This window comes from Onychomys torridus, chromosome 7 (genome assembly GCF_903995425.1).
Source record: "Onychomys torridus chromosome 7, mOncTor1.1, whole genome shotgun sequence".
NCBI lineage: Eukaryota > Metazoa > Chordata > Mammalia > Rodentia > Cricetidae > Onychomys > Onychomys torridus.
In genome coordinates this window covers 65,919,554-65,939,880 of record NC_050449.1, presented here as the reverse complement: position 1 = coordinate 65,939,880, position 20,327 = coordinate 65,919,554, and the positions used below count along the sequence as shown (strand labels likewise).

Below are 20,327 nucleotides of genomic sequence, written 5' to 3'. Positions count from 1 at the left end.
AAGTGGTCTTCATATAGAGGAACTGCCTTCTACGGCCTGGCTCTGCTAAAGGTTATATAGTCCCAAAGTAATTCCCTGGAGCAGATTTGTGTTACAACTTGCCTGGGAAGCAGGAAAGAAAAGAGCAGCTCTCTTCAAATATTCAAGAAAACAATTCTATTATATGTTTTTCTTATTTAACCTCTTTTAAGTTGGTGAGAAGACAATGTATAATAATATTGTTTCTATTGATGTGAAAGAATTAATCTCAGAGGTTCAGAGCACTGGCTGCTCTTCCCAAGGACCTGGGTTCAATTCTCACCACCCACATGGCAGCTCACAACTTTCTGTAACTCCTGTTCCAGGGGATGATCATATAAACATAAATACAAAATACAAATAAATAAATTATTTAACAACAACAAAAAAAGAATTACTCTCTGTAATTATTGGCAGTACGTCCCTTGTATTTTCAGTTCTCAATCTGTGTCAGTAGTGTGTGGAATGGAGCTTGCTGTACATAGAACTACCGCATATGGTGCATGTAACAGCGCCAAAGACAGACTGACCAAGCAGGGATCTGAAAATAAAATGATCCAAAGACAGGTTTTTATTGCAAATATTTACTCAAAAAACTACTATATACAACAGAATTTTAATAGGCGTTGAAAACATTTAACATTCAGTGAAACAGTTTAAGAATTCAAAGCACATTTTAAGAAGTAAAAATGCAGCATTTAAAATAAAAAATTATTAGTACTTCAAAGCAAATTACTGTTTGTTATATTCATTTCTATATCTGAAAAATCAATTTATTAGCTGACTTAGGGATAAATTAGGCTAATTTTCACAACCATTTAAAAAAAATCTGCTTTAGGGTCCAATTTGAATTTTCTACTTTTATAATTAAGTTCCTTAAACATGGTCGAGTACATGCAGAGGCATGTTCTCAGTTCAATGCTTTTCACCTACTCTCTACCATACTTTGGTTTGGCTTCCAGACCATTTTTATGGGTCTACTGCTAAAAATCATTCAAACAATATTAAAAGCATAGTAGCTACAAGAGTTTCAATAACGGATTTCTATTTTATACAACTAGCCCATGGAGGCAGGGTGGGGTTCTGCACAGCTTATACACTGACTAAAAGCACAAATATAAACTTATATTTTCATAATTTCACTTTCACTGAAAGTTTTAGATAGGTAAGCTGACAGCCTGGCCGGCTAACACTTGTATGGAGGTGCACAGATTCTAGAATTCTGTTTGCATGCTTCTGACAGACTGGAATGTTATAGTAAATCCAAACTTAAGTTTATATTCATCCAAATTCTCAACAGGTCAATTTAGCACTCTAGGCATGCTTCATTACCAGGATCAAATTAAAAAGTAAAGCCTTCATTGACAGTAACAATTGATCGGCAGTTTAAAGGTGTTTTCAAAAAATGCATGGTTTCAAATCTCTTCCTTTAAGTTTATTAAAGAGAATATACAAGTGATAAGGATTTTAAGTTCAGGACTAATGAAAGTTTGAAAAGTCTGATTAACATAGCTAATATTCTTGTAATAATTTCATACTGGTGTACAAGATTTCTTCAAAAAGTGCTAAGAGACCTTTGGATGGCAAACTCAGTTTTCGCTAAAGTTCTGTTGTGGTTTTTAAAAACTTAAGAAATCCATATTAACCATGCTATTACTGGCAAACTGACTTAATAAGATTGAACATACAGGTGGAGTGTATGCAGGACCTCCCTCAGTTCTCCCACTGCTGACCTCTACCACGGCACTACTGAGCTCACCGGATAGCACTGCTCTAAGTGCTTTCTGTTGGGAACTAAACTTGGAATGACTACATCACTTCAGATTCTTTCTTCCCTGTCTCCAGGTCTACTGCTGTCTCTGCTCCACTTCCTCCAGGACTGCCACCTGTTAGATCAGACACCATGTCACTGGCACTGGCTGAAGAATCATCACCCTTGTGAAGAATCTCTGTGGCCTCATGCTCAAGTAGTTCTGACGGTGTCAGAGGTTCCAAGCGAACACTGCCTTGCTCACTAGCATCAGAACTCACAGGTTCAGGTTCATCTCTTTGCCTCAGAAACTCATCAATGCTGATGTCCCTTGACGTTAACTGCAAATCCTGACCAGTCTCTGAAGAAAACTCAGCGGCAGGGGAGTCATGCTCTTTATTCTGATCACATGAATCTGTACTTTCTGAATGCTGGTGCACCTTTAGCTCCAGTTCCTGACAGGTGTGCTGTGTCTGTTCTTCCTTTCCCATATTATTATCTGCTCCAACATCTGAATCGTGACTGAAGATGTTCTTTGCCCTGCTTTCATTTTCTGTGTCTGAAACGGTTACGTTCCCTTCACAGTTTGCTGCTGCTGGAGTTTCACATACACTTGCATCACGCCCAACGTCTTCTTCTGATGAAGGAGCTTTATCTTGCTTACTGAAAAACAAAAGCATTTATTATCCATTCATAAAACAATGTAATTCAAAACACAGGCATACTCTAAGAAGTAAAACAAGTTAAAGAGGCTTGCCTGCCCAAAAAGATACAGCCCTGAGCCCTGGCTATTCTCTTATAACTTGGGAGAGAGCTGTTTGCTAGCAAAACTGTAAGAAATGCTGAAGGCACAAATCAAAAGGCACTTGGAACCTGAGTGCCTACTTTGTCATTGCTGTGACTGCTGTTGTCTGCTCAAAGCTCTGCGTCTGTCAAATTTAAATGTTCCCTAATAGTAAGTAAAAGTACCTAACATAATGGATCTACAGAAAAGTTAATTTCTTTTGTTTTATACGCTCTGTGCTTTCCTATATAAAATCAAATGTCTTTCCTATATAAAAACAGCACTCACCAACATTCCCCTGATTTTTGATAACCTCATATACTTGAAAACATGCAAAGCATACATATATGCATGAGTACATATCTATCTACATACACATTTAGGAATGTTTTCTCTGACCTTGGTGTGAAAATTGGAATAATTCAATGACTCCTAAAGTGGTAGATACAACTTTGTGATAAGGAAGATTGTTGTGGAATATTAGTTGAAGATGTCTTACATTTGTTTATGCTGTGGAACATTTGTTTGATGATGAAAGGATGTGTTGCATTCTTTCATGTTGCATTTGTTTAACTCTGTGAAGCTGTGTTACTTTGCCTGTCTAAAACACCTAATGGTCTAAGAAAGTGCTGAATGGTCAACAGTCAGGCAGGAGACAGGATAGGTGGGGCTGGCAGGCAGAGAGAATAAAATAGAGAAGAAATCTGGGAAAAAAGATTGAGAAGAAAAAGAAGAGAAGGAGAGGAGGATATCAGGGAACAGCTACTCAGCTACATAGCAAGCCACACAGTAAGAAGTAAAGAAAAGTATACAAAAATAGAGAAAGATAAAAGCCCAGAGGCAAAAGATAGATGTGATAATTTAAGTTAAGGAAAGCTGGCAAGAAACAAGCCAAGCTAAGGCCAGGCATTCATAAGTAAGAATAAGCCTCTGCACATGACTTACTTGGGAGCTGGGTGGTGGGCCCCCAGAGAGTAAAGAGTAAAAAAACAACCAACTACAGATGATTGCTTTAACAAAAATAAATTAGCACATATTCCTTTCTATAGAATTTACTCTTTCTCCATGTGTGTGAGGCTCTCAGGTGCCATCTACTATGAAACCATTGAGTATATCGCCAATTTCTTTGCAGTTTACTTTGTTTTATTGATCTGCATTCTGACTGACCTTGGGGGAATTCTGTTAGTTTCCAAACCATGCCCCACTGAGATTTTCTACTGAACATTGATTAAAGGAAAAATTCCTTTGAAAAATGTCTACCACGAAAGCTAGCTTAGTAAACATCTGCTTGTCTTCACGAACGTCTCATTTGTGTTGCTACTGTGAAGGATTTTTTTGTCCATACATCATGCAATTACATGTTATTAGTCTCTCAGAAAGATTTTGATTTTTACATCCAACCATCTTAATTAAAACCCAATTACCCGCTCTGAGCTCATTTTCTTATGTTTACTAGTCACAGATAAAAACCTACCCCTTTTCTCCTTTCATATTTGTAAAATTAATTTTTTGCTCAGCTCATATTGGACAGAGTAGAATTCATAGAAAATCTGAGTAATATACAGATGGTACACTTATTTCCTGACTGCTCAGAGCTCTAGGACAAAGGTGTAAGGAGGCTAGATTATCTTACTAGTGAGGACTTTACTCAATATTTATTTTTGGGAGGGAGGAAGATTATTCTCAACAAGTAACCCACTATAAAATATAAAGACAGACATGAGAAACTTACGTAATTTAACTGTCTAACCTCATAATCTGTAGTATCCTATGACTGTTTTCATTTAACAGAGGCAATTCTTTAACAGACATACTATTTAAACATTAACATTTTACTTACAATAAACAGTTTAAGAACTTAAAATTTATAAAATATCACTGACATATTTTAAAGATTTTAAAATCATGAATCTTGTTAAGTTTGAAATTTAAATTAAGTCATTATTAAAGCAGTATCATATACAAAAATTCAAATAGCTCTGCCAGTTGCCAGTGAAATGTAATTTAGGCCAAGTATTCATTTATTTTAGTAAACTGGATCAAGAGACTTACTGGTCTCTTATTCTTACCCTTCAGAATGTGATGCTCCTGCTTCTCCTTCAGCTGTACTATGTCTTGCTGTTTCCTGAAACAATAACACTTTTACATTCATGGTTAAACTTAAGTATTATTATAATAATACTAAACATCCTGGACAGGAGGAACTTATGTGTATAAGCTAGTAACCTAAAAGAACAGGAAATGACCTTTCTGATCTTAATTGTACACTAGAATAATTCTTGTAATATATAATAGGCATTTGTTTTTTCAAATCTGTAACAATTTCAGTGTACCAAAAAAGTTTTGAATCAAAGTCAAGAAGCCGAACCTAACTTTACTGAGAGCTACTTCTCAGCTAAATGTGGTGACTTACATCTTTAATCCCAGCTCTTGGGAGGCAGAAGCAGGTGGATCTCTGTGAGTTCGAGGCCAGCCTGGTCTACAGAGTGAGTTCCAGGACACTAAAGACTATATTGGGAAACGCAGCCTATTTCCCTCACCAAGTTTTCCAAATGTGGACCATCGTTTCTTGAGCAGAAAACTAGTTGAAATCTGAATATAAATAACAAGAAGATGCCCCTAGCATCTTACATAAAATTCTGATACTTACTGAGAAAAAACACCTTTGAAATTTTTACTACAAATTTAAGAATTATGATAAAAATATGATAATCTTCTTCTGTCAAGCCAAAATTGAAGAAATTCTTTGTTTATTTCAGATGCTGAGGAAGCAATACTAAAAACCTCTGTATACTAGAAGCCACTCAGCATTCTCTAACAACCACCCTTCCCAAGCACATATGCTGGGTGGAGTGTACTAAGAACTTGAAATTTAGTTTCATTTAGCCCACAGGTGAGAGATCACAAATGACATCTGTACAAATGAGAACTAACTGCAGAAACACAAAGTCCAAGTGATACAGCAAGTGACGGAGGTAAGTCTAGGTCTTGGTCTTGTAAACCCACAGCAGACTGTGACAAGAGTAATGGTCTAACTACTCACACACAAGTAAGTCCTTATTCTCCCCCAGTTCTGCAAAAATTGGAGCAAAGAAATAACAGATCTTCACTCACAACAAACAACATAGCAAACATGAATTTCAGCCAAGTTTTCAAGGATGGAAAGTGGCTGAAGTGGAAGAGACGTAGGGTGGGAGCGGTGACAAGGCGTCCGCAGCAGGACAGTGCAAAAAGCGAGTCCCTTTGCATGGAGGGCCTAAGACACATTTTCTTTTAGAGAAATGTGCTATAACGATGAGCTCGTAAAAGGGAAAAATGAAGCACAGGACTGATGGGAGTCCAGCTGCTCCTTCTCCAGCGCACACAAAAGGTAGTGACTCCTTTTCTTACCACAGAGACCAACAGTCAGCTCTCAACTACCTAGTCAAGACTAGTGAGTACAAGAAACAGCCAAGGCCAGCATGAGGGACCGAGAAAACAAACAAACAAACAAACAAAAGAAAGATCTGGATTTCTCCTTAGAGAAAATAATCAGTCCCAAAGAAACATTTTTTCATAAAGACTATGGGGAAAATCTCTTCAGAGACTCCCTCAGCTCAGCACAGCACACCTCACTTTACTACAACGAAGTCTAAGCAATATCCATGCACATGTGAAGGTTGTGTGCACACAAATCCAAGAGGCAAACTCGCATTAAAATTTGTATCAGCGGGTCTAAGTGTGATTCACACACCCTCAGGGAATCCAGGTCACTTGTTAGGAAGTAAGTGAAGTTACAACTCTTAGTAGAACACCAGAGCAGTGGGGGCTAAAAGTGCTGGCACTACACCACGAAGCAGGACAAACACCCAAACTGTCCCAGAAGTCACTGTATTCTCCATCACCACACACACAAGCAGAACTTACTATTATTACTGCTGAGGATGAACCCATGGCTATGTGCACTGTAAAGTGGAGGTTGGTGCTCTACTGAGCGGCACCTCAGAGTCTTAGGGTTCAATCTCTGAACTCATGTCTTGTTAATGTTCTGTGCATATGTTTAAATAAAGCACCAGGGTCTAAGACTGAGTTGTGAACTGAACACAGACGTTTCTCCCCATAGATATCACTTTTGTTATAAATGAAAGCCAACCTATACATATTTTGATATTCAGTAGATATTTTCATAGTAAAGTGTGTTTGTCATACAAAGGGAAAAAAATCACGTATTTACTGCTAGCAATTAAAAAAAAAAAAAAAAAAGCAAAGACCTCCTCCTTGTGGCAAACTCCTTTGCATGTCAGCTAAACTTAGTGTCAGTGTCAAGGAATGAGACTGACATTATACAGTGTAACACATCAACATTCTGAAAGTCTAACTTGGTGAACCAACAATCAGCAGCACAAAATTTACTCACAGATAAATTCAAAATATAATATAGGATATCTGGGTTCCAAATAGCAGAGTTCTTAGAACAACCTACACCTGACTCCATGAATGACAAGTGGTTTTAGGAATTAAGAAAGATAGGTTGCTGTAGTGCTGGAGACACGAAAGACCACATAAGGGACAATCCTCACAGGCCTTAAGACCAGGATGGTAATTAGTAGGATAATGACTCCTACTGTGTGGCAGACCAGCAGTAAATGGAGAAGTCCACTGACTACACCCCATATTGTATCACAATAAAGCCATCTTGAGAGGGAACCTACTTTTTGGGCCCGAGCTATTCTGAAGAACTAAATCAAGGGACAATCACAAGCCAAGGTAAGGGGACACTGCCACAGAGAAGAGGATGGACATGCTAAGCAGTTTAGGCATCAGGGAACTCATGTTAGGAAGGGACAAAGGTCAGTGACCCACCCCCCCATACAACAAATTCGGGAACCTGCAATTACTGGGGAGGTGACAGTCCTCCACCTGCAGTTGGCAGATTGCTCAGACTCTAGAGATGCCTCCTTGCTATGTGAGGTCTGATCTATCAAGAACGAGAAACTCATGGCCTCCCTTCCCCTCCCCAGGTGGCACCTCCGTAGGCTCTGAGACTGTTGGGCTCCCTTAGATCTCTTCAGCACAGCAGATCAGTTTGATTGTTTCCTCTACTCTTTGATGCCCTGGAGAGAATTCCATGGAATTCCTTACCCATGGGCACACATGCTGTAAAATCTCTGGAGCAAGTAAGAAAGAGCCTTCCTAGCTTTCAGTCCACAAAGCTAAGCTGTAGCCAGCAGTGGTTCTTAGTACACAAAGAGAGGACGCTTCCAAGGGGAATGAAGCACTGGGCAACACTGCCTCAGGACAGAATACAGAAAAGAGAAGGCACTCCAGAGCCACACCACAGCTAGTCTCCAGTGTCAGAGGACCCAGAAAGAAACTGGCCTTCTTTTCCTGCATTCTACTGTTCTTTTTCATTCTTCTTTCAGTCACCCAATTGTATTTACATCTTTGTTTTATTTTGTGCTCTTTTTGCTTTTTCTTTACATTCATTCTTTCATCTTTTTCTTCTTTTTATTTAAGCCTACCGCTTCTTTTATTTTCCTTTTACCTGTCCATTTTTTATTTATCCCTTTACTTGCCTGATTTTTATTTCGTTTGTTTGTTTATTTATTTATATTTTTATTTATTTTTTGCCAGAGCTGAGGACCGAACCCAGGACCTTGCACTTGCTAGGCAAGCGTTCTACCACTGAGCTAAATCCCCAACCCCGTTTGTTTATTCTTATTAACCAACTATAATTTCTAAGTTCAAGGCCTATTTAATACTATTTCTATGATTTTATTTCATTGTTTATTTGTGTACATGTGCATGCATGTGTGTACCATGATGTATGTGTTGAAGTCTGAGGACAATTTGCAGGTCTGACCCATGGATTAAACTCAGGTCATTTGGGCTTGGTGGCAAGAGCCTCTACTTCCTAAGCTACCTTGCTGGCCTGTGCCATTTATTTTCTACCAGCTACTGGCGGCACAGCAGTGGCTCTAATCGATTTAGATTGTACTTGCAGGCCTGGCTGTTTGCTTCTAAGGCAGTCTGTTTTCTTCTCCTGGAAGAGTACGGCACACTGAGCCCGCCCTCAAAGAGAAGGTTGCCTGCTTCTAAGTAAACCTGGGGAAGACATCCACCCATCCCAATGCACACACAAGCCACAACTCAGAGACAGAAATGTTAAAAAGGCAGCACTAGAAATGAAAAACATGATAAACTAAGAAACACAATGCAACTTATCACAAATAGTAGATCAAGCAGAGGGAAGAATAGCAGGGATGGAAAACAAGACTGAGGAAATACTGAATTCAGTATCATTAAAGGAGAAAATGAACAAACAAAAAAGATAACAAGCTTTATCACAAATTTCAGTAACTCTGGGACATGAACAAGAGACCAAACCTAAGAATCCATAGGTTAGCAATAACTGAAATATAAATAAAAGACAGAAAAACCTGTTTTTATAAAATGAATTTATAGCAGGAAAATCTCCAAATGGAATAAAAGATACATTCAAGTACAAGTTTAGAATCCCAACAAACAAGACCAGAAAAAAAATCTCTTTGTCACATTATAGTTGAAATGCCTAGGCTACAAAACACATAATATTAAATGGCTACTAAAAGAAAAACCAACTAACAAAGTCAAACATATAAGAACAAAGTCATACCTTTCAGTAGGAACCCTGAAGGCTGGGAAAGCATGAGATATTATGCCAAACCCTGAGAATAAATAACTGGTAGCAAAGTTACTGCATAAGATTCATGGGTAAAACAAGAGCCTCCAAGAAATTCCCACGCTCAGCAGTTACAGGTGCGTGCTGCTCTTGGAGAAGACTGGAGTTCTGATCGCTGCACCCACAATGAGTGGCTCTTAAATGCCTCTAAGCAGCTCCAGGGATTCTCAATCTGCCTCCTGGCCTCTGTGGGTGCCCCCACATATGGGTACACACAGACACAAACACACAGAAACAAAATTCTCAATCTGCCTCCTGGCCTCTGTGGAGGCCCACACACATGAGTACACACAGACACAAACACACATAAATAAAAGAAAACTTAACAAAAGATTCAACATGCATATATTATTTAAGCATATTTAAGTAATCCGATTCCTGTATTTCCAAAGTGGCTTCCTTGACACCAAAGCAGGGAAATCAAATAAAATTTATGAGTTTGATGATTTCTTTATTCTAGTTAAATATGAATACTAACAGGGAAGAATAAATGGATGATGCTATTGGTACTGGATTCATAGTTTCTTCATGTTTAGACTTCACATGTTTGGAAAGGAGAGGAACAAAGCCTGTTGCCCTTAAAGGGACTGACTGAAGCTAGCTATGGGAAAGAAGAAAAAAACCCACCCTCAAGACCTCAAGACTCAAGAGTTCATTTAAGAACTCATGCCAATCCCTGCCACCCACCACCAGGCTAACAAAGGTGGTAGGTACTGCTAGAAACAAGTAATAGAATATAGACAGACACTCCAGGAGGCTCAATTTCCCAGAAGCCAAGAGCTGAGTATGTGAGCAAAGAAACTCTACAGCAATGTAACTCTTGCCCTCCACGCCAGGACTTACTAATAAATAAATCTAGTGTGGCCTTACAGTCATCAGCAACGAGGAGAACTCAAATTGAGGCCACTCCTTGACTAGAAGGACCCAGGTCTGAATAAACCGCCTAAAACAGAAAAAAGACATGCAATACACAGACTGTCTTCTTCAGTCCTAAACAGAATGTCTTTCAACCAACTATGTAACTGAAAAACAAGGGGAGGGCGCACTATCAGGAAATGAAGAACTAGACTCCGCACAATCCAGATACAGGATTAGCAGAGGGACAAATTCTACTTGGGTGCGTGAGCACATTCCTGGAGGAAGGTATGTATGAGGAAACATGTGGAGGCAGGAGTCAACATCAAGGGTTTTCCTCAGATGTTCTCTACTGTACTTTTTGAGACGAGGTCTTTCTTTGTGACCTGGAGCTTACTGAGGAGGCACAAAGCAAGTCCCAGGGACCTTACTGTCCCTACCTGCATGGAGCTGAGATTAGAAGTATGTGCCACTATGACTGGCTCTTTATGTGGCTGTGGGTTAGACTAATTCTCATGCAAGCCTGACAACCACTACCAGGTGAACTAGCTTCCCAGTACTTCAGACAGAAAATTATATTCATTCGAGATTTTTAAAAATTTTTTAGTGCATGAATATTTTGCCTGCATGTATATGTATACTGACCACATGCAGGCTTATTATCCAGAGAGGTCAGATATTTGTAAGCTACAAGGTGGATGCTGGGCAACAAACCCAGATTTTCTGCAAGAGCAGTAAGTACTTTTAAGCACTGAGCTATCTCTTCATTCACCGCCACCCCCTATATTTATGTGTATAGGTATTTTGCCTGATTGAATGTGTACTACATGCATACCTGGTACCCACAGAGGCCAGAAGAGGATATCGGATTCCCTAAAACTAGAGTCACAGATGTGGCTGCTGGAAACTGAACCTGGGTCCTCTCCAAGAGCAGCAAATACTCTTAACAAGAGCTGGGCCATCTCTCCAGCCCCGAAAAGTTTAAATCCCTACAACGAATGGGTTAAATGCTTCAGCTGCAAAGGGTTCAGCACGCATGAGCAGACTGTGAATTTCAGTAGAGAATCATGAATGACAATGAGAAAACACTCAAATCAAACACTAACAGTTTTTATAGCTGAAAGTGCACTGATGGGCTCGTCAGATTATGGCACAACTGAAAACTCAGTTGCACGATGGTGGGTGGTCAGGACACAGAGAATGTCCAAACTGGAAAACAAAATGAAAAGAAGAATGAGCTGGGTAGGGGAAAGCAGAACAAGGCTTTTAAGAGTAGAGACTAACATCAAATGGCTTTAATAGATACAAAACTGGAAGCTAGTAGGTAAGGGACAGTCAAAAAAATACCAGTTAGCCTAAATGCCAAAAATAATTGAAGATACACATCAGCCATAAATAAGCAAATGCATCAAACAGACTCTGGCACATCAGATTCTAACAGGTGACAAGTGAAGATAAAATGTTGAGGCAAACAAAAGAAAAATGACAAATTACATATACGGAAATGATCAGACATCTTGTCAAGAAACAGGAGGTAACAAATTCTTTAAACATTTTCTTCAGAAAATGACAGAACTCTCCATTCAGAAATCTATACCCAACAAAAATATCTTCCAAAATGAAAACTTTTCTATAAACAAAAACAGCAAAAAGCTGTATGACATGAGATGTATGAAAGAAAGGTCTTCAAGTCAAAGAGAGAAACAAAAAGGTTTACGAAGAAATGGAAAACATTAGAAATGGTAAAATAAAGAAAAACATAAACTGATTTTTCAGTTTTCAATAACTCTAAAAGATTAATCACGTAAAGCACAAAATTTCATTCTTTGTATTTACGGCGTATAAAAATGTAAAACATGACAACAGAGGGTCAATTTTACTATGAGGAGCAAAGAAGAAACATCAGAGTACCCCCCAGATTCATTAAAAAGACAATCAGAAACACCACAAGTAACACTGTATTCAACACTGTTCAGTATCTTAGCTAAAAAAATGTACCGATCCCTTGAAAACCGCAATACAGAAAGTCACTCAAGAAGTCAATTTAAAAATCTGTCCAATAAAGAAACATATTTGTAGCAAAAACCTTTTAAGCCAAAGAACATTTTTTATGGTTTAAAAAAAAAATGTTGTTCAAACAAATCTTAAACCTGACTTTCTTCCTTCTACTCATACAGAGGCAAAATCATTAAAGGATTAAAAACAAACCACCCCTAAAAAAAGCAAAGGCTAACTCAAAACTGCCTTTAGATGATCAGGAAGATCCAGACTGTCTTGTCTAGCAAGTGATGCTTACATGATGATTCTAGTCTTCTATCCATACTAAAAACATAATATACACGCAAGATACTTTTTTTTCAATATATATTTATGCTTTAATTTAATATCATTTATAGGTGCACAAGATACTTTTATTCTAAAAATGTTTTACCTGCTATTGCCGATTTAAATGTCCCAAAATATTAAGTTAGCTGGAAATATTAATTTCTCATGGTGTCAAATGCCTAAGGTTTTCCTGATGTTGGGATTTCATACAAATTTATCACCTTCACTCAATAGTAAAACTAAGCAATAGACAAAATCAAAATATATGATCTCTTTGTCAAAACAGAAACACCTTACAATTTACTTTAATGAGACTTCTTAGTCTCAATTATTTTATCCTACTAACAGTAATAATTGTTACTGATATTCATTTGCAGTTGAAATTTTTGAAAAATCGTGGCAACAATTCTTTCAAATAAAAAAATTATGAAGTTATGAAATAAAACAAACTTTACCTTAGACACAGATTCTTGTCCCTTAGTGGGAGCTTCAGTTTTTAATCTTAAAAACAAAATAAGTATTGATTATTTTATATTATACTTACAATTAGAAAGTATGAAATAGATTTTTGGCATGCTTAATTAAAATGTAAATCTAAAGCAATGTACAGTCTATAGTAGACCTGAATAACACTGTAAGTACTTAATGTAAAAATAAAGTCCTGAGAACCAATAAGAGGCTGAATTGGTGTGCATAGTAGATGAATGGCATGTACTTCAGGACAAGACCCTGGCTCAGGGGGAGAGTGCTCGCCAACTCACGTGCGAGGCCCTCTGGTGTGATCCCCAGAACTAGAAGAAAGGCATGTAGTTCCTTCCTCTCTAGGAACAACAGAATTTAAGAAATGGTTTCTTTGCTAAGTATAGTTACGAAAAAAAAGAAAACATTAGTAAAACAATTTCTGAGAAATATTCTAAGAATGAAAAGCAAGCAAAGACCTGTATGCAAAATTTGCACTAGTGTTTATAGATCTTAGGGCATAAAAATAGGGATGATTTTTATCTATTACAATACTCAATGTGGCAAACCTACTGCAAAATATATTATAACAACTTATTCTGAAGGCAGTAAAAAAAAAAAAAAAAAAAACAAAGAAAAAAAGAATTTTAAGGGTAAATCCTCATAAAAATCGTCATTCAAAACACATTTTCAAAATTCTTGACTGCTAAAAATTTTAATTATAACATTCTAATTTTAACAAAGACACGTGATATCTCTATCATCTCTAAAAAAATCAACTTATTGGAAGGCAGAGGCAAGCAGATCTTTGTGAGTTCAAGGCCAGCCTGATCTACAGAGCAAGTTCCAGGACAACCAGTGCTATACAGAGAAACCATGTTTGAAAAAAACAAACAAAAAAAGTAAGTTTTTCTAAAGGACCTTTGTTTTAGAAACTCTGAGGACACTGAATTTGATTTTAAATTGCATGAGTAGGGTACCTACCTGACCTGAAATACATTATGAAGAGTTAAGTGATTTGTAATTTTATAAAGACTAACTAGTTATATATAATGAATAATATACTTAACATAAAGCTATTATGACAAACTTCATGTGTAAAAATGAAGGTATCTAATAGAACTATCAATTACCCTAATAGCCTTTTCCATGGTTAATCAATGACACATGGAGTTAGCATACACCATCCTTTGTAAGGCTACAACTGAACAACCAGGTATATGCAGATGGGTATAGCTAAGTGCTAAATAATCTGCCTCACATACACAAATCTCTGCACTTAATCCATAGTCCTACCACACACACACACACAAAAAAAAACACAAACAAAAAAACAAAAAACAAACAAACAAACAAAAAAAAAAAAAACAGAGCGAGACAGAAAGCTGTAATTGTTTCCCTAGACATTAGTAATGAAGTATCGAAATTACGAGATTACTTATCTATATTATACTTAATAGATAAAATTGTAACAAAATGGATATTGAATGTTTTTTAGAAAGTGTATTATTTAGAAGTATATTATAACAATTTATAATTAGTTCAAAATTGAAAAAATAAAATTTGAACAAAAAAACGAGAAACTTAAATTTCTATTTTTTTGGGTTAAGATTATTTAATTGTTTTAAATATTTAAACGTTAGCAACAACATGCATAGATATTATGTAAACTATATAGTACAACTTCATTGTTTTAATGAAGTACATAGGAGAATTTAAAAAGCTTTAATACTATGTATAAGAAAATAAAACAGTTGCCTGAGAAAGCAAAAAAATTATATTTATGAAATTTTGAAATTAAATTTGTCTATTGCAATTAATTTCCATTTCTAAGCATTTAAACATCTTGAATTCAGTCTGAAAAACTGCAACAAACCACTCAGAAAATATTTAAAAGTACTAAGATTTTTTTTTCCCAATTGTACTCCACTATTGAAAATGCTAGCAAATCCTACTGTTAACCACACTGACATGTCTCTAGCATTTCACTGGGTCAGGTGAGTCCTCTCAATACCTCTGAAACACGAGGCTGGTGAAAGACCTTCGCTATTCATTTTACTAGCTACGACGAGACTAAGAGGTCAGAATACAAGAAGTTACTGAGATAACTAGCACTAAGAGGCTTATTACCTCAATGCTACTTTGTGCCTTTACCATACTCGTAGACTATAGGACAAAACTGACAATGATTAGGATTCAGAAAGCCAACTCTAAAATAAATTAGAAATGTACACTGTAAATTTCATCAATATGAACTTGTCAATGAAAAGCACACTATGATTTTACAACAAAAGCATACTTTAAGATTCATAAACTTAAATACATACTACTACATTATTCACACTTATAGAAAAAGAACTGTACCTAAATTAAATATATTAAAGATACTTGCTGAAATAGCTGTAATTTGAGATATAGTCATTTTCCTAAGCTCAAAGTTCGGAGCTAACGACCTGCTACTAGGCAGTTACATGGCTCAGCTGTGAATGTGTACTATGATTTTATAGAATGTAGAACAAACATTAAGATTTCACTACAAGGAACAGAAGCGTTGATTTCAACATCAGTAACCAGATTTGCAAAGTAATTTTTATTCTCCATGGAAACCCACTGAAATAGATTTGTGATACATTTCTACAGGTTAACCCCCTTTCTTTGTTTTCTGCAGAGCATGTGCTCAACACAAGGCTACACATGAAGGGAATATTCTGGTTCAATTATAGTATTGTGCTCCTCTGAGATTTATTCATACTATAAACATGCCAGGAGGCAAGGGAGGGCCTACAAGGACAAGAACCCTCAGGTTCATTTTAGGTGGGCCACACTGTTTCTAATAACGTTTAAAAACCCACGACTTCTACACTAGTTTTATAAAATGTAAATTTCAATGTAAGGATTTTTGTTAAAAGAGGGGTGTGGAGATGGTTCAATGAGGAAGATGTTTCTGCCCACGAATGAGGGAAATGAACTCAGATTTCCAGCACTATGATAAAAGCAAAGAAACACACATCAGTAGTGAAGTGAAGCACGTCAGACAGTCAGGACTAAATAGGACAGCATCAGACTATGGATGGAGAGCAAAACAGCAAGAACATCTTTCTGACCATTTTCTCTGAGATGTGTCAACAAACTGATGTATGAACTAGATGCTTGCACTAGACATTTACCATATTGTGCATAAACCTGTGTGTTCTGGTCCCAAGAAACAGTCTCTCCTTGAGAGGTCATTGTCAAGGAAATCTACTGAAACAAATACTTAGAAAACTGAAGTATTAGAAAAGAAACATCTGTGTCTATACTGGCTTCTTCTTCTTCTTCTTCTTCTTCTTCTTTTTTTTTTTTTTGGTGGAGCTGAGGATCGAACCCAGGGCCTTGCGCTATCCCCAACCCCTTATAGGGCTTCTTAAAGGACCAAGACACTAGGATCAGTAGACAGGAAAGGGGCAGCAAAGAGCATAATGAAACTTGGTTCTTTAGGAGGAACAGAAGTTAGCAAAGCAGAAGACCAACCCAAAAGAGAGGAAGCAAAAAGATTAAAAAAAAAAAAAAAAAAAAAAAAAACCATGAAACAAGCTAGCAGTGACAGAACCGAACCAGTAGAGACTCGTCTCACAGAAACATGGGACAAAACACAAATAAAACAGCAGTCAAAAGACAAAATCCAGCAGAGGCTACTCACTTCAGGGAAGACCATGACGGTTAAGTGTCCATACTAAAACTAAAACTTCAGGACACAATAAGTAAATTGGAAACAACAGAATTTAAGTCTGCCAGACAGAGGTATAGGAGGAAAAAGAAATACAACCTTGGACTAATCAGAACAATGACAGAGGCATTCACTAAGATAAGAAATTCAGGCGGGGCGGTGGTGGCACATGCCTTTAACCCCAGCACTCGGGAGGCAGAGGCAGGCGGATCTCTGTGAGTTGGAGGCCAGCCTGGTCTACAGAGTAAGATCCAGGAAAGGTACAAAGCTACACAGAGAAACCCTGACTCAAAATACCAAAAAGAAAAAGAGAAAAAAAGAAATTCAGAGGATATGAGCCATTTCTGCAGAAGATAAATTCAGTTTGGGGCACAGAGAAGTTGTGATGCCTGCAGAACATCCATGTGCAACCATCAATCACTCCCAACATTATTTCTATCCAGGTAACTTCAAAATCAACATCCAGAGCAAGATGCCTCTATTTTTCTTAGTTTTCCAATCAGCTAATAATTCAATTAAAAAAATACAGGCTATTCCCCTGGAGTCCTAAGATTTCACGATACAACTGCCTTAATCTCACAGATGAAAAGAATCTGAGGCCTGAATGCTAAGCTGGAAGCCACAAAGGCAAGTTAAACACACAGAGCTGCACACCCCACTCCTACTGCACTGTTACCAGCAATCCCGCCCTCTTCCTGATAATCAGGCTCTTAGGACCATGCCAGGAAAAAGGAAAAGATAATTTCTCTGCCTCAGAATGTCTTCAACCCTAAAACATGAGTGTGGCTGTCAGATTAATCTTGCCAAAAGACTGACTCCATGTGATCTTGCTCTGTTTTGTTGACATGCATCTGAAACGCTGTCCTCAACCTGGGGGATACATTAATGTCCCAGTGCTATAAATGCGTCACTTGTCGCCTGTCCTTCTGTTGAAAGAGAAGCTGGGTCTGTCTTATCCAGTTGCTTGGGTAATAAACCAAAACAGAAGAAATACACCTGGAATCATAGGTACAACCAAATAAACAACAGTACTTAATAGTTTTAATTCTGAAGCAGTCAGTCAAAACTGAAATGAGATTATCTACTTCGAAGTCACATGACCAATGGCAAACTATTTGGCCAGTTTTCTATAAGCTCAGGATAATGAGAGCACTTAACAATTTCTCAGAATGAATGAATAAATAAATGCAAAATACTTAAAAGACTCCCTTGCATGCCTAATGCCATCAATAAATGCTACCTATTATTACTGCCATGGAGAAATTCTAAAACGACTTTTCTGGTTCAGAGCCTGCATGTACTACTAGGGCTACTTTATCTCCACTGACTGATTCTTCTGCCATGTTCCCAACACACCTCAAACACACTGGGCATTCATTTTGACTGATATTCCTTAGGACTAGCCTTATTTTCTCTAGTACAAAGTGATCTATCTATTCTCAACATGAGGGTTTGATCTGATCATCTAAAGTTAGACCAGCACCTCAGCTATCCAGTATGCAGGGAACATGGTCAGTGGTGGGACACTTTCTCTGGTATGTGCTGGGCTGAGGCTACTGCTCAGTAGTAGAGACATGGCTCTGGTACTTGGCTGGAAAACAGTTGCAGAAGTAGCCAGCATGTTCCAAACTCTAGGTTTGACTCCCAGCACAGAAATAAATACATGTCAAGGAGCAGAAATATCATTCTGGATATACTTTTTTAAAGTAAGTGACATAAGGAACAAACAAAACAAAATGTGCACAAAAATGTAAAAAATTAAGATCACCACTGTAGGCACAGCTAATTCCAGGGCATAGCTCCAAATTATTTTACCCACTGTTGATATCCCATTTATCATCTATAACAAAGCCTCTACCAGGAGGCTGAAAGAAAGGTATTGACCTCAGAATCAATGGTAGAGATTGGTACAGACTGTCTAAAACAGACTGACTACAAGGAAGTTAATTTATCTTTCCATCTCACTTGGTATCTCACTCTTCCCTGCTTATCACAGGATGCCATGGCAGAAAACTAAGCTGCAGAAACCATTTTATGTTCATGCATGTTTCACACTATTTCATGCAAAGCCCATATGCATTATATCTACTCTGATAAGGAAACATAGCTTGAGTTCCTGAAGATTTGGTTTGAGATCTTAATGACTGAGATCCAGGAGGAAGATCTTCCAGTATCTCCAATCAGTCACCACACAGAGGTTCACAGAAGAGAAGAGCCCCAAATGACCTCACAGACAAGTCTGGTTTGCATTCCCCCCCACCACCACTAATTTAAATACATGAAATGAATATAACATTTAACTCTACAACTTGGATTATGACCAGAGTCAGAAATTTCTGACCTCTAACTGGGGTTAGAAATTAACAAGAAATAATGGACTAGCTCCTTACATATTATTTAACACTCATAGATTCAGTAAGAGTGTTTTTTAACCAAAACAGTATTTTCAAGTGTAAGGCTTAAAGAAAAAGGTTGCCTCCACCAATAAAAGTTTATTTACTATTCCCACACATGAAAAATGATGATAACTGATTTAGTTGACAATAATATAACAAAATGGCATTTCACTTTGGGTTCTTTCTGATGTAGTATTATACAAAAATCATATACTGTGACTTATATGTGGTATAAAATATTTGAGTAATTATGAAATCAGCTGACCATGTGTCCCTGTGAGGACATGGATTCATTGCAGACTTCCTGTTTACTGTTCTGGCTCCCTTTTTCTTTTCTTTTTTTTTGTTTTTCGAGACAGGGCTTCTCTGTGTAGCTTTGCGCCTTTCCTGGAACTCACTTGATAGCCCAGGCTGGCCTCGAACTCACAGAGATCCGCCTGCCTCTGACTCCCGAGTGCTGGGATTAAAGGCGTGCGCCATCACCACCCGGCTTGCCTTTCTCTATATTACCTTTGGTGCCACAGACCACACCCTTCAGTTATGTTTCCAATTCCAATTCCTGACACAGTCTTGTGGGTCATTAGCAACAGTGTCACGAGTATACAGGAAATCACCTATATCAAACCATGAAAGAGCTACTGAGTACCATTGGTGCTAAGTATAAAACTCAGTACTTAGTAATTCTGAAACCAGAGAAAGGAATTGAAGAAAAGTCAGTTTTTAATTTTCATTCCTTCCTCATAGTCTTTATATGAGGGGTTAATAAAGTATAATAAACATATTTGTATCTGAAAATGCATCTTACATCAACCTAATTTGAAGAAGCTAGAGCAGCCTTCTCACAGCGGTAAGACAGCAGGCTTTATACTTAGCACAGACTTAGTAACCATGCTCAGAACTAAGCAAGTCCTGAAAACTATTTCAAAAGGTACTTTGTAGGATATTTTATTCACTAAACTAGATTCTCTTTACAAGCTTGAGTTATAGATAATATTTTACTACAGGTTCTTCTGCTGTGAAGAAGGCTAAAAGTCTTTCTTTCTTCCTTTCTTTCTTTTTCTATTTTTGAGAAAGAATCTCACTATGCAGTCCTGGCTTGCCTGGAACTCGCTCTGTAGACCAGACTGGTCTCAAACTCAGCAATCTGTCTGCCTCTGCCTCTTGAGTACTGGGATTAAAGGCATGCACCACCACACCAGGTAAGAGACTCATCTTTCTGTTCTTAACATTTTTAGGAGGACAAGCATCTCAGAAAACAAAACAATAGTTAACTTCAGTTCTGTTTTATAGTGAGTCTATATAGGCACACTGGAGAACACAGGAGGAAGAAACAG

The 20,327-nt window shown here is 37.6% G+C and overlaps 1 protein-coding gene across 4 annotated transcripts in view; it reads right to left on the bottom strand.

Moving 5' to 3' along the window:
* Nucleotides 1–566: 566 nt before the first annotated feature.
* The window catches only part of Znf280d (zinc finger protein 280D), a 90,192-nt gene continuing 70,431 nt past the window's right edge, over nt 567–20,327 (bottom strand). For 3 of the 4 annotated variants that reach the window (XM_036192128.1, XM_036192127.1, XM_036192126.1), the window contains 3 exons: nt 12,888–12,933; nt 4,622–4,677; nt 567–2,431 (listed from right to left, as the gene is read on the bottom strand). In XM_036192128.1, the coding sequence (XP_036048021.1) occupies nt 1,828–2,431; nt 4,622–4,677; nt 12,888–12,933 (706 nt within the window). In that variant the 3' untranslated portion in view covers nt 567–1,827. The remainder of the gene's footprint in view (nt 2,432–4,621; nt 4,678–12,887; nt 12,934–20,327) is intronic. The other variant, XM_036192129.1, reaches the window with a different exon arrangement.